At 29.9% G+C, this 12,113-nt stretch overlaps 1 protein-coding gene across 1 annotated transcript in view; it reads left to right on the top strand.

Annotated features, from left to right (window-relative positions):
- MIB1 (MIB E3 ubiquitin protein ligase 1) overlaps positions 1-12,113 on the top strand; it is a 158,448-nt gene that overhangs the window by 53,555 nt on the left and 92,780 nt on the right. Inside the window, exons 6-10 of the mRNA XM_051970353.1 lie at positions 1,357-1,561; positions 3,936-4,119; positions 5,744-5,888; positions 6,941-7,074; positions 9,411-9,518. Of these exons, the coding sequence (XP_051826313.1) occupies positions 1,357-1,561; positions 3,936-4,119; positions 5,744-5,888; positions 6,941-7,074; positions 9,411-9,518 (776 nt within the window). The remainder of the gene's footprint in view (positions 1-1,356; positions 1,562-3,935; positions 4,120-5,743; positions 5,889-6,940; positions 7,075-9,410; positions 9,519-12,113) is intronic.

Below are 12,113 nucleotides of genomic sequence, written 5' to 3'. Positions count from 1 at the left end.
ATATCACTTTGATTATTCTTCAATACTTTCTATGATTGAAAATAAAAAAAAATCAAGAGAGTTATTGAAGACCCTTAATAACCTTTTATGTTACTTATTTCTTGGTTATTTCCTTACACACTTCTTCATTCCAGTCAAAATATTCAATTGGCTTTTGTTAACATTTGATCTCTCATTACTGTGCCATTGGACAGATTGTCCCCTATCTTTTCAAAGCACTCAGTCTTCATCTCTTACAATCCCTAGATTCCTTCAAGATGTAGCCCAGATACCATCTCCTTTAGGGGATCTTCCTTAGTTCTTCCAATTATAAATTCTCTGTCTTTAAATTATTTGGGATGACTTTGCATTTATTTATCTGTATACATATTCACTGTGTCTCCTGAGTAAAATGTAAGCTGGTTAAGGATTGGGACTGTTTTTGTTTATGTCTTTGTATCCCTGGTGCCTAGAGTAGCTCCTTACAGATAATGGGCACTTAAATGTTTGCATTGAACTGAATTGAACTCATTTGAGTTTAATATTTTAAGTAAAGGTGTAAGAGAATGTTTTTGGGTTTTTTAGGGATACTCTTTTCAAAAATTTGGATTTACCAAATTGACAGTTAATTGTGAGAACAGTTCATCATAAGATTTCTTTTAAAAGTTAGCAAGAGGGGCAGTTAGATGGCTCAGTGGATAGCACACCAGCCCTAAAGTCATGAGGACCTGAGTTCGAATGTGGTCTCAAACACTAAACACTTTTTGGTTGTATGACCCTAAGCAAGTCACTTAACCACAATTGCCTCAGCAAAAAATAAAAAAATAAGAGTTAGCAAGAGCTCTTCTGAAGTATGTAATAAAACTTTGTAGAACATGGACCTAAATATATACAGGAACATTTTGTTTGTTTTAAAATTTGGGTATACTATTTCTTGGGAAAGAAAAACAAAAAGATGCCACTGTTCAGTGGAACAAATTCCATTGAAATTAGCTACTTCAAATTAACTATATTTTAAATCATTACCCTATAGCCATTTTTAATTTCATTTTGTAACTATAGAGTAGCTTGTGTAGTGTTTAAATTTAGGTAGTGAATTGTTTCATTTTTTTTTCTAATATAAGAGATTTTAGTAAATCACAAAAGGCAAAAAGTGATTTGACTTTTTTTGAAAAATGAGAAAATAAATATTTGATTCAAGCATCTTTTAATTTAGTCTGAATTGATTTTGAGTCTGTTCTTTTTAAACTACAAGGTAAAACCCTGCTTCAGTGGAGATAGCAGCTAGAATAGTTACTCTGCAGAATGATAATAATTGGGCTTGTTATAATTCAATGGTTATTCTTATGATACCTTCCTTTTGTCCCCCAATTACAGGTGAGCAGAATGGTAACCGGAATCCTGGTGGACTACAGATTGGTGACCTAGTAAACATTGATCTTGATCTAGAGATTGTACAGTCTTTGCAACATGGGCATGGAGGATGGACTGATGGCATGTTTGAAACTTTAACTACAACTGGAACAGTTTGTGGCATTGATGAAGATCATGACATTGTGGTACAATACCCTAGTGGCAATAGGTTGGTGATACTTAATATTAAATAGTAGCACACTAAGGATGTGTACATAAAAGTAAAAAGAAATGAAATGGATGTAACTAAAAAGCTTTTTAATGTAGAGGCCATGTAGAGTTTAACTTAATAGAGGAAAACTGAAAGTATTCCACTTTAGGGAAAAAAATAAACCATTAGGAAATCCTGTCTCAAACTATGGCTTTGGGCAAGCTCCTTAACCTTTAAGTACCCCAGGCAGCTCTCTAATACTATATATTAAAAACATAATGCTGACCTACACTGGTAGAGGAAGTTTCGTTATACCAGCAAAATTACAAGTCTATTCCCTCTTTCTATCCCTAAGGAACAAAGATTTTATAAGACCAGACAAAAACTAATAAAGTAGAGCAAGTACCAGAACACTGCTCTGAATAAGTAATGTTTTACCTTTTTATTTACATTTTCATGTTATTAGAAATATAATAGGAATGTGATATTTAAGAAGCAGAAAATAATTCTGGTTTGGCTTTGATCACATCTTAAGAACATCTGATTTGGCAGTCATATTTTAAGAGGTATGATGACCCTAGAAATATAGAACATATAGAAATGAATCAGAATATTTTAAAGAGACTTTGTAAAGAAATTGTGAAGTAATTTCAAGTTGGTTAGCCATGACAATTAAAAAAACAGTTATTTTGTCCACCTATGCAATAGTTTGAAGAACATTAACTGTAAAAGAATAATAGTAAAATACTGACTTGTCCCAGGACTTTTTCTTTCTGAACTCCATGGGAAAAGATAGAAAGAAATTATTAATGTATTAGTTATACAAAGGAACACTTTAAAAGATTTAAGGTTGGAAAAGTACTCTTAATGTATATTCTCATTTGATCCTTGAAACAACCCCTTAAGGCAAGTACTAAAGTTATTATCCCTATTTTGTAGATTAATAAATGGAAGCCAAAAGATTTAATGAAATACCTAGAGTAATATAGCTAGTATATGTTAAGGTTGGGGACAGGGAAGAGTTAGTTTTTGAATTTGGGTAATATTAATTTTTAAGGCCAACACACACTATTGATTATACTATCATTTATTATTATGATTATACTATATATTATTATATTATTATTTTATATATTATATTGAGTTATTCAGGTAGAATACTAGCTAATTTTGTTTTTCCTTATGCAGGCTGAGGGATCTAATTAAATAATTGATTATAGAGACAATGAATTACTGTTAATAGGCTACTTAGGGAAGTTTTGGAATTTCCATTTTTGAAGTATTTTTAAGATTTGATTTTAGATTGATAAGAATTGATAGGCATAATATTAATAGTTGCTTAAATTTTATATCATATGTGTCATTTAAAATAATGCAAAAACAATGCTTAGAAGTGTATATTTGTTAGCAATACTATCAGGATGGAATTTTAATTTCTCAGTAATTGGTAAAGCTCTGAGTCAAACCTGTGCCTTCAGACTGTAGAATTTTTAACCATTCTTCTGTGCTGCCTTCTTACATAACTTTGCTTCTGGAATGATTTGCCTTAAACCTCTAGCATAGAATGATCTAGGAGTTACTTTCTGATTCTGATTTTTCTTAATAATTTAAGAATTATTTTGATATTCTAAGAAGATACTTTTTTTGCCCTCCCTTTTGGGAGCCATATGTTGTAGTAAAAACTTACTGCAATGAAATCCCAGTCTGACAGTAAGACAAGAGGATTTTGGAGATTAATATACTTTATGTGCAAGCCACAAATTATGTTCTGTGAATTTAAAAACCATGTGTAAATTATTTTTCACTTTATAATTTCAGATTTTTTTCTTGCCTTATCCGTGCTTATTTCTTTTTCTAAAATGTGGATAATGAAGAATTGTTATACAGCAGGTGATAAAATTGTCACAGTAAAATTTTTAAAAACAAATATTCTAAAAGATTAGTTTTTTCTTTTTAAACTTAAGCTTGTCACCATAAAATTGAATTACAGTTTTTTCATTTCCAAACTGCAGGTTGATTGTTTCGGTATGCTATTAGATACTATTATTTTTCTAGATCATTTAAGCATGTTTTTTCCCCCAGACAGAATTTTCAGTAACATAGTGCTTTATGAATTTGCAGCTGTATACTTTAGTTTGAGCTTACTTTAAACTCACATACACCCTACATAATTATATGTAAATTGATTAAGGTGATTTAAAAATATATATTACAATAGTTTCTTTAAAAAATTAAAATATTTTACAAATATTTTGAAGATTGACTTTAAGTTGCCAACATTTAAAAATATTTTTCTTAGCAAATTCATTATTTAGAAAAATAGTTCAACAAGTAGAATATTTTTTAAAAAGAATTAAATATAGTTTGCCACTTTATTATTTTTTATTTGCAGATGGACTTTCAATCCAGCTGTTCTCACTAAAGCTAATGTTGTCCGAAGTGGGGATGCTGCACAGGGTGCAGAAGGGGGCACTTCACAATTTCAAGTGGGTGACCTTGTTCAGGTTTGTTATGATCTAGAAAGAATTAAACTTCTACAAAGAGGTCATGGCGAATGGGCAGAAGCTATGCTTCCTGTAAGTATATAAAAATGGGACGTGATTAGCCAAACTTGTTTGTTTATATTTTATTTAGATTTGTAAGCAGATAAATTCTCAAAATCATTACAGAATAAAACTTCCCAGAGTTGGGTGAGCTTTACTTTATTGAAAACTGAGCCTTTAATTTTTTTTAATTAAGAAGAATTAATGAAAGGGGGGAAGACAAGGAAAATGAAAAAGTTAAATTTCCTTCCCAGAGACATTTCAGTTATTGCTTTAGTAATTGCTCAAATTTATTCTGATTTTTACATAAAAGATAACTGAAGTTTTGAGAAGTTAAGTGATTTGGTTGTGTTTGTAAACTATTTTTTAATCTGTCAGGTAGAATTCAGACTTAGAATTCACAGATGATACAGATATGATGCAAATAGAAAAGATAGAATTTCCGGTAGCCTGGCTTAGGGCATTGAATAAGAGCATTATTAATTGGTACTTAACATATAAAGTTAATTTTATTTTTGTGAAGTTGTATTTTGGGATTCCTTCTTTTGTTATTTATAGTGAAAATTATTGTGACCCTGCTTTGTGATCCTTGAACAATTATTTAGCCTCTCTGGATTTCATTTTTCCCTTTAAAATGGGGATAAATGCTTGAACTACCTGCCTCACAAGAGTGCTGGGAGGAAAGGACTTGGTAAACCTTAAAGTAGTAATAGAAATGTGAGTTATGAGAATAATACTAATTTTTTTGAGACTATAACATTTAGATATTTTCCAGTATTCATAAACACAATTATTGAAGGTTCCAAAGTTTAATATTTGGTTAAAAAATGCTAGAATTTCAGTATATGTTCCATTTAGAAGATGAGTTTTGCTATAGGACAACATTGTTATTCTAATTGGTATTTTATTGATTAATAGTAGTTAGTGTCTCTCCAGATACTATTATCTCACTATTATGATGGTTTCTGAGATGAAGAAACATTAGCTCTTAATATGATGATATCTCAGTAGCTTTTAGGAGAAAACTTGTAGTTATTGTGGTTTAGTTCTTTTAATAATTATTTTATTTATTTGTTTTATGAGATTTCTGCTGCCCCTTCAGTGTATTTACTTTAAATCTTTACTTGAAGATGGAATATTTTGTATAAACTATTTAACAACATTAATATGTTTCCTCAAAGAAAAAATCTTAATTGTATAATCTTATATTTGTTTGTTGCGGGGTGTTTGTGGGTTTTTTCCCCCTGCTAATTAATATAAAAGGGTAGGTTGTAAGGAGGAAAAGGGTTGTGCTGTCTTAGATTTTAAAATAATTTTAATACCTGATGGGGAATTTTTATGAAAAGTGGTAGATTAAAAGTAAATTAATAAATGGATTCGGTTAAATCTTTTGTTTTCATTCTCTGGGAAACTATTCCATAATTATGATTTTATTTCTGTAGTGAGAAATTTTAATAAACTACAAGCACTAATTTCTTAGTAAATTGTATTATTTAGTTCACAGGCATAGAACCTGCGTCAGCAAGAATAGCAATTTTTTTCTTTTGAGCTAGAAGCTAAAATCAGGTCTCATTTAAAAAATGTATTAATATGAAAAGTAAATCATTTTGTAACATTTTATATATGAAAATTTGTAGCTGTTTGTCATATGTTTCAGACCTTAGGCAAAGTTGGCCGTGTTCAGCAGATTTATTCAGACAGTGATTTAAAGGTAGAAGTTTGTGGAACATCCTGGACATATAATCCTGCAGCTGTTTCCAAAGTGGCATCAGCAGGATCAGCTATTAGCAATGCATCTGGCGGTATGTATTTTTTAAAACTTGGTTAATTTTTGAAATATCTTTGAGGACAAGATATAATTTTAATAATAAATAGTAAGTTACTTAAAGACAGTTTGAATGATCTATAATTTTACCTTATCTTGTTTTTTTTGTTTTAATTAGATAAGTTTGCTTCACATTGGTACAAATCATCCTCTGGCAATGCTAAATCAATAAAAGAAGTAGATGGAGGGACTACAGTAATGTGTACACTGTCTTTCAATTCTTCTACTTGACTTCCTTTTCAATAATTTTATCTAAAAATGGGATAGCAGGGAGATTTTTGTTGTTTATTGTGGTTGATGCTATTTTGGTTCCGATTTACAGGAATGAAGATTGCTTGTGATAATAGTTTAAGGAAGCGGTGACTTTCTAGCTGATTATTCCTTATTTTGATTACAACAAATCAAAGTATAACTTTAGAAATATATTATTAGAATTTAGAATTTTATTCTCAACTAAAAAAAAGATTGAATGCCATTTTTACAGAAATGTAATATATGGTATTATAAAGAATTATTAATAATTTAAAAAATTATAATTTAATAATAAAGAATTATTATAATTGTGGAGCTATAAAATTCCTAAGACTTTAAATGTAGGACTAACTATAACCCTTGCGCCTAAAAGTGAAAGTTGGGATACGTATTTTCATTTTTTTCAAATACCATTTTAAAGCAATATGAAAAATTTGCTTTTCAATGTAAAATTCTCTCATAGTATGTCAGTTTTTAATTATCTTAGTTATAAATACTAATTTTTGAATTGCCTTTACAATACAAATCTATTTCCAAATTCATGAAACATTAATGGTTTTGAAGAAACACCTGAAGCTAGTTTCTGCAGTTTACTATAATTTCAGGTAGTGTATAATTATGACTTCTATGATAAATTATTTGTAATAAAGTACAAAAAATAGGTTGAAGCATAATAATTCTAGAAGTAGTTAAGACATAGGAAAACATGTCTTCTAATGTTTTAAATTATGAGTTTCATCATATTCCTGTGCCTGCAATTTTACTTTGTAATTTCAGAGAGACTATCTCAACTCTTGAAGAAACTATTTGAAACTCAAGAGTCTGGGGATCTTAATGAAGAATTAGTTAAAGCTGCTGCTAATGGAGATGTTGCTAAAGTAGAAGATTTGTTAAAGAGACCAGATGTTGATGTGAGCATTGTCTCTTAACTTAACAACTTCATTTTCACGTGGTTCAGTTTTCTTTTGGGGAAGTTTAATATCAAATTTTCTCTTACAAAATATAAATTTGACCTAGTTTTCCCTTTATTTGCTGTTAAATAACTTGTTATTTTTATTTTCTAAAATAGATGATAAGTTTTTTCTCATTTTTATGTATGAAAACCTGTCAAGCTAAATTGTTTTGAATTGAATTTGTGTCTATAGGTGTGTGTATAAAATAATATGTAAGGTATATATGCATTTATAATTACTGTACTGTAAGGTCACAATCAGTAGGACATAGGCTTTGGGGTTTTGTTTTGTTTTTCATGAATTTTCCTTGAATGAAACTTATACACTGTCAAGTCCCTTTTGTCATCAAAAACTTTTATTTACAAAATGACTAGCTTGAGTTAAAGGCAAATTCTTTGTCATTGGAAGAGAACGAAACTGACATTTGGGGAGGTACTTTGAGGGATTAAAAAGAGACAATAGAAGAGTAGTTTGGGAAACAGATCACTAGCCTGACTTGGAAGCATGATCTAGAAGTGGAGGTCTTTGAGTCTTTTTCTTCTTGACTGATCTTTAAGATAATTTTATCCTTCAAAAGGTGAAGGGACCAATAATGGGAAAAAATACCATTCTGCATCTGATTCTTACTAACAGGGTAATTCTGATTGCTGAAGTGGATTTAAGGGAGCCACTAGAAGAAATGACCACTTCTCCTAGAATTTTTAGTAGAGGAGAGAAAATTTAGAAATAGATGCACCTTAGGATTTAGAAAAGCAGATTTTCAAAAGATTCAGAGGAAAAAAAAATAGGTAGAATTTCGTGGACTAAAATTTTTGAGGGAAAGAACCACTTTCCTTTCCAGTCCTTAATTTTTTTGGTTCTAAGCAAAATATAAATTTAGTCTTAGAAACAAATTAATTGTAATTTTCAATTTTTGCCTTTGGTTTTCATCAAGCAGTTGTTATAGACCTCTGGTTCTCAATCTTTTCAGATAAAACATTTATTTAACTTTAAAATTTTTTCATATTTCTTACACAGTAGTAATTATAGTAGATGAGACAGTATATGTAAAAGTGTTTTGCAAGTGTTAAAATGCTTCATAAATGATCAGTTATTTGTGCTATTAATACCTATTAAGAAAATAGATTGTGATTAAATTCCATTGGCTGTATACCCCCTTTCTCTGTAACATAATCCAGTTCCATGGTGTTATTTTAATTTAATCCAGTTAAAAATGTTTGTGTCTATAAGAAGGGCCTTAATGGAATCTTAGTAAACAACTCAAATGGCATAATTTGGGAGGGGTATCTTGGCAAAAGAAAATATCATAGCTTACTCCCAAAAGGCAAAGACATTTCTTTTTCATGTAGAAAAAGGGAAGCAATTTTAATATAAAATTATTTACAAAAACCCTATTACAAATACTGTATATTTTTGTGGTGCTAAATAATTAAGTGAATGACAATACTTGATGCATATATACAATCAAGTATCTCTTGCAATAACTCCTTGATCCCCCAGGGGTCCTCATCCCACTGTTGAAATTTAAGAGTATAATTACTAAGTGAAATTGTTCACAATAACAGCAGATGACAAAAAGCATTCATTATATTTGCAATGAGACAATTGAATTTCTCAAATTTAAGGGAAGAAGTTCTGTAAACACTTTTTTGAGTTCCTACAATGTAATAAATGTAGGAATTCACCTCTTAAGAAGTCATAACTACAAGGAATATTCTTCTGTACATCATAATTGGATTATTTTGGTGGTTTCTGAAAAATATAATTCCTTCGTTTTTAGAGTCAAGGAATGAGGAATAGTGATTAGGGGAATAATTTCACAGAGGTTTGTTATTTGTTTATGATTTAGGAAATGTTTCTATTAAATCCATTTGAAAACTTCAAAAAAAGATTTATTCTTATATTTAGCAACCATCAACAAAAACATTTTTTAAAAAGCAGAAAAAATGTAATTTGAAAGTATGAATACTATTATGTATATTTTGTTTTGAAATTTTATTTTAACTTTTAACAAGAAAGTAACAAATATCTTATTTACTTCCATGACTATGAAGACACTTTCTGTTAGAAACATAGCTCAGATTTCATAATGCAAATGAAAAAATAAGAATATTATCAAAAACTTTGCTTCATCTGTATTCACACTGCGTTTATGGTTGTTAATAAAGATTTAACTTGTATACCCACAGATATATAAAACTGACATTTTAGCATTGTAGACACCATTGCATATATATTTTGGGTGTTAGAGTTATGTTTGGATATTCTAACATTTATCTTAATTTGTTTTTCAGGTAAATGGACAATGTGCTGGACACACTGCCATGCAAGCTGCTAGTCAGAATGGGCATGTTGACATTTTAAAACTTCTTTTGAAGCAAAATGTAGATGTAGAAGCAGAGGTAATTAAATAACTAGTCTCAACAAAAATATAAGCACATGTGAGATTTGAATATAGTTGAATTATCTGCTACTATTCCTGTAGCTATGTCACTTTTATTTTTAATTTTTACCTCAGGGCCAGTAACACTTTTTTTTATTTATTTATTTTCACAATACATGGAAAGATAGTTTTCAGCATTCACCCTTGTAAAACCTTGTGTTCCAAATTTTTCTCCCTCACTTCCCTCCCCTCCCCCTCCGACAGCAAATAATCCAATATATATTAAACATGTATAATTCTTCTATATATATTTCCACATTTATCATGCTACACTAGAAAAGTCAGATCAAAAAGGAAAAAAATGAGAAAAAAAACTAGCAAACAACAACAAAAAGGTGAAAATGCTATATTGTGATCCATATTCACTTCCATCAATCTGCTCTCTGGGTGTTCATCACTGAACAATTGGAACTGGTTTGAATCATCTCATTGTTTAAAAAAAAAAAAGCCATTTCCATCAGAATTATCACATAATCTTATTTCACAATACTTTAAAAAAATTTTTTTTAAAGTCAAGTCAGTAAGCATGTAATAAGTGTCTTCCATATGCTAGGCTTACAAAGATTCCTCCCCCTTGTTCCCTTTAAAAAATTTAAAAAAACAAAAACAAAAAACCCCAAGAAAATAATTACTGCTCTCAAGAAGTTCATAGTCAGTGGGAGTCATAGGAGGTGAGGGGAAGGGGTGTAAGCATACAAATAGTTATGTATAACAAACAAGATATATCCAGAGTAAATTTGAGATAGTTTTAGAAGCAAGGCATTAAGATCAAGAAAGACTGGGAAAGAAATAATCCACCCATTTATGTAGTTCTTCAAGGTTTGCAAAGTGCTTTCCTGTGTTGACTCATTTGATCCTTATAACAACCCTGTGAGGTAGGTGATATTATTCTTATTTTGCAGGTAGGGAAATTGAGACACACAAAAGTTGGAACTTGGCAGGGTCACACAGTTATTAAATGTCTGACCCAGGATCCAAACTCAGTTCTTCCTGATATTATTATAGTATTGATAGTTGAATTTGCTTTAGTAGTATTCATCTTTTTTTCTTTTTTCATTAATCCATGAGTCTAGTAATTTTTTTAATGGTCATTGTAAAGAGATTTAAGATAACTTGAGCTTTAAGAAGGGAAGGAATTACAAGTATTGTTTCATTTTGATCTAGGGTGTGAGACAAGACTCTACAATTTAATTTATGTGTTTCCAAAGTAGAGTGAAAAAAGTATTGTTTCATCTAATAATATCAAAGGCAGTAAAACTGAGTTCTTTTTATGCTTGATTTTTTTTTTTTTTAAGAATAAAGAAGATCAATTTTCTGATTTTGAATTATGTTATTAAGACTAGTAGCATAGAGGGTGTTGACAAATTTGTATAAACTGCCAGGGTTAGAGTTTTTGAATGATGTGGATAGTGCTATCTGGTGGACTTTTCTTTTATTTATATGAACAGAAAGCAAGAAGGGGCTGAAGTCTGTCCTGTGAAGATAAAGAGAACAAAAAAAAATAGTCCTTTTTAAAAGTGGAGTCTCAAATATAGGCTGAATTGGTTAGCTACTATTAAAAGGAAAGGGAATGAGTGTTAATTGTATGGGAAATGATACCATTTGATAATATGGTACCGTATTACCAATGATACCATAAGATATATCTTAAGATAGGAAATCTGAAATTGAGAGAGAAATGAAATATGTGCCATAGTCTTAAAATCCCTCTTTATTATTTTCAGCTTTTTCTTCAAAAATGTGTTGGATTCAGTAGAACAGAAATGATGCAAAAATATTCATAAATATGATTAAAATATTCTTTAATAGCAAATTAAAATTTTTTTTCACCAAAACAAACAGTTCCATACTATTAAATATATTTTTCTTTGACTAGGATACAAGCATTATTTTTTGAAATCATTAATCAAATGTTATAATATTTTTCATTTTATGAGAAATAAACATTTTTGCATTTTTATAATTCACATTAGCTTGATAGATCTTTTATGGTTCATTTCTGTGATCCATTCATAAGAAGTGACCATATCAACAACTCAATAAAAGAACTTGAAATTTTCATCTGCATTAACTAGTTTAATTTTTTAAAATTTTGATTAATTAGTCATCTAGATTTGTAGCTTTGGAGATGTCCTTAACTCTTCTTTCTTATCTAATCATTTGCTAAGTTTTGATTCTACTGCCAAAATAGTTCACGACTATCTCCTCCTCTCAACTCTAATTCAGATTTTTTATCAACTTTTCTATAGATGAAGAAACGTTTATTAAATACTAATAGTATGCTAAGGATCATGCTAACACTGGATACAAATAGAAAAATTGAGATACTCCCTGTTCTTAAGAAGCTTATTCTTTAATTGGGGAAGGCAGTAAATCAAAGAAAATTCACTTGCAGCTTAGATGACAAGATCTAGGAGTTCTTAGATAATATCATTTGATCAAATGAGAGTACTGGGATTCTGCAGGGTGTTAAGGCAGAGCAGAAGTGGGCTCAATGGTTTTCTCTCTCACCAGAAGGAATGGAATTGTTGATACATGGATGTGCCTGGAGGCA

Source organism: Antechinus flavipes, chromosome 1 (assembly GCF_016432865.1).
Source record: "Antechinus flavipes isolate AdamAnt ecotype Samford, QLD, Australia chromosome 1, AdamAnt_v2, whole genome shotgun sequence".
In the NCBI taxonomy this organism is placed as follows: Eukaryota; Metazoa; Chordata; class Mammalia; order Dasyuromorphia; family Dasyuridae; genus Antechinus; species Antechinus flavipes.
This window is presented reverse-complemented; position numbering and strand designations above follow the sequence as displayed.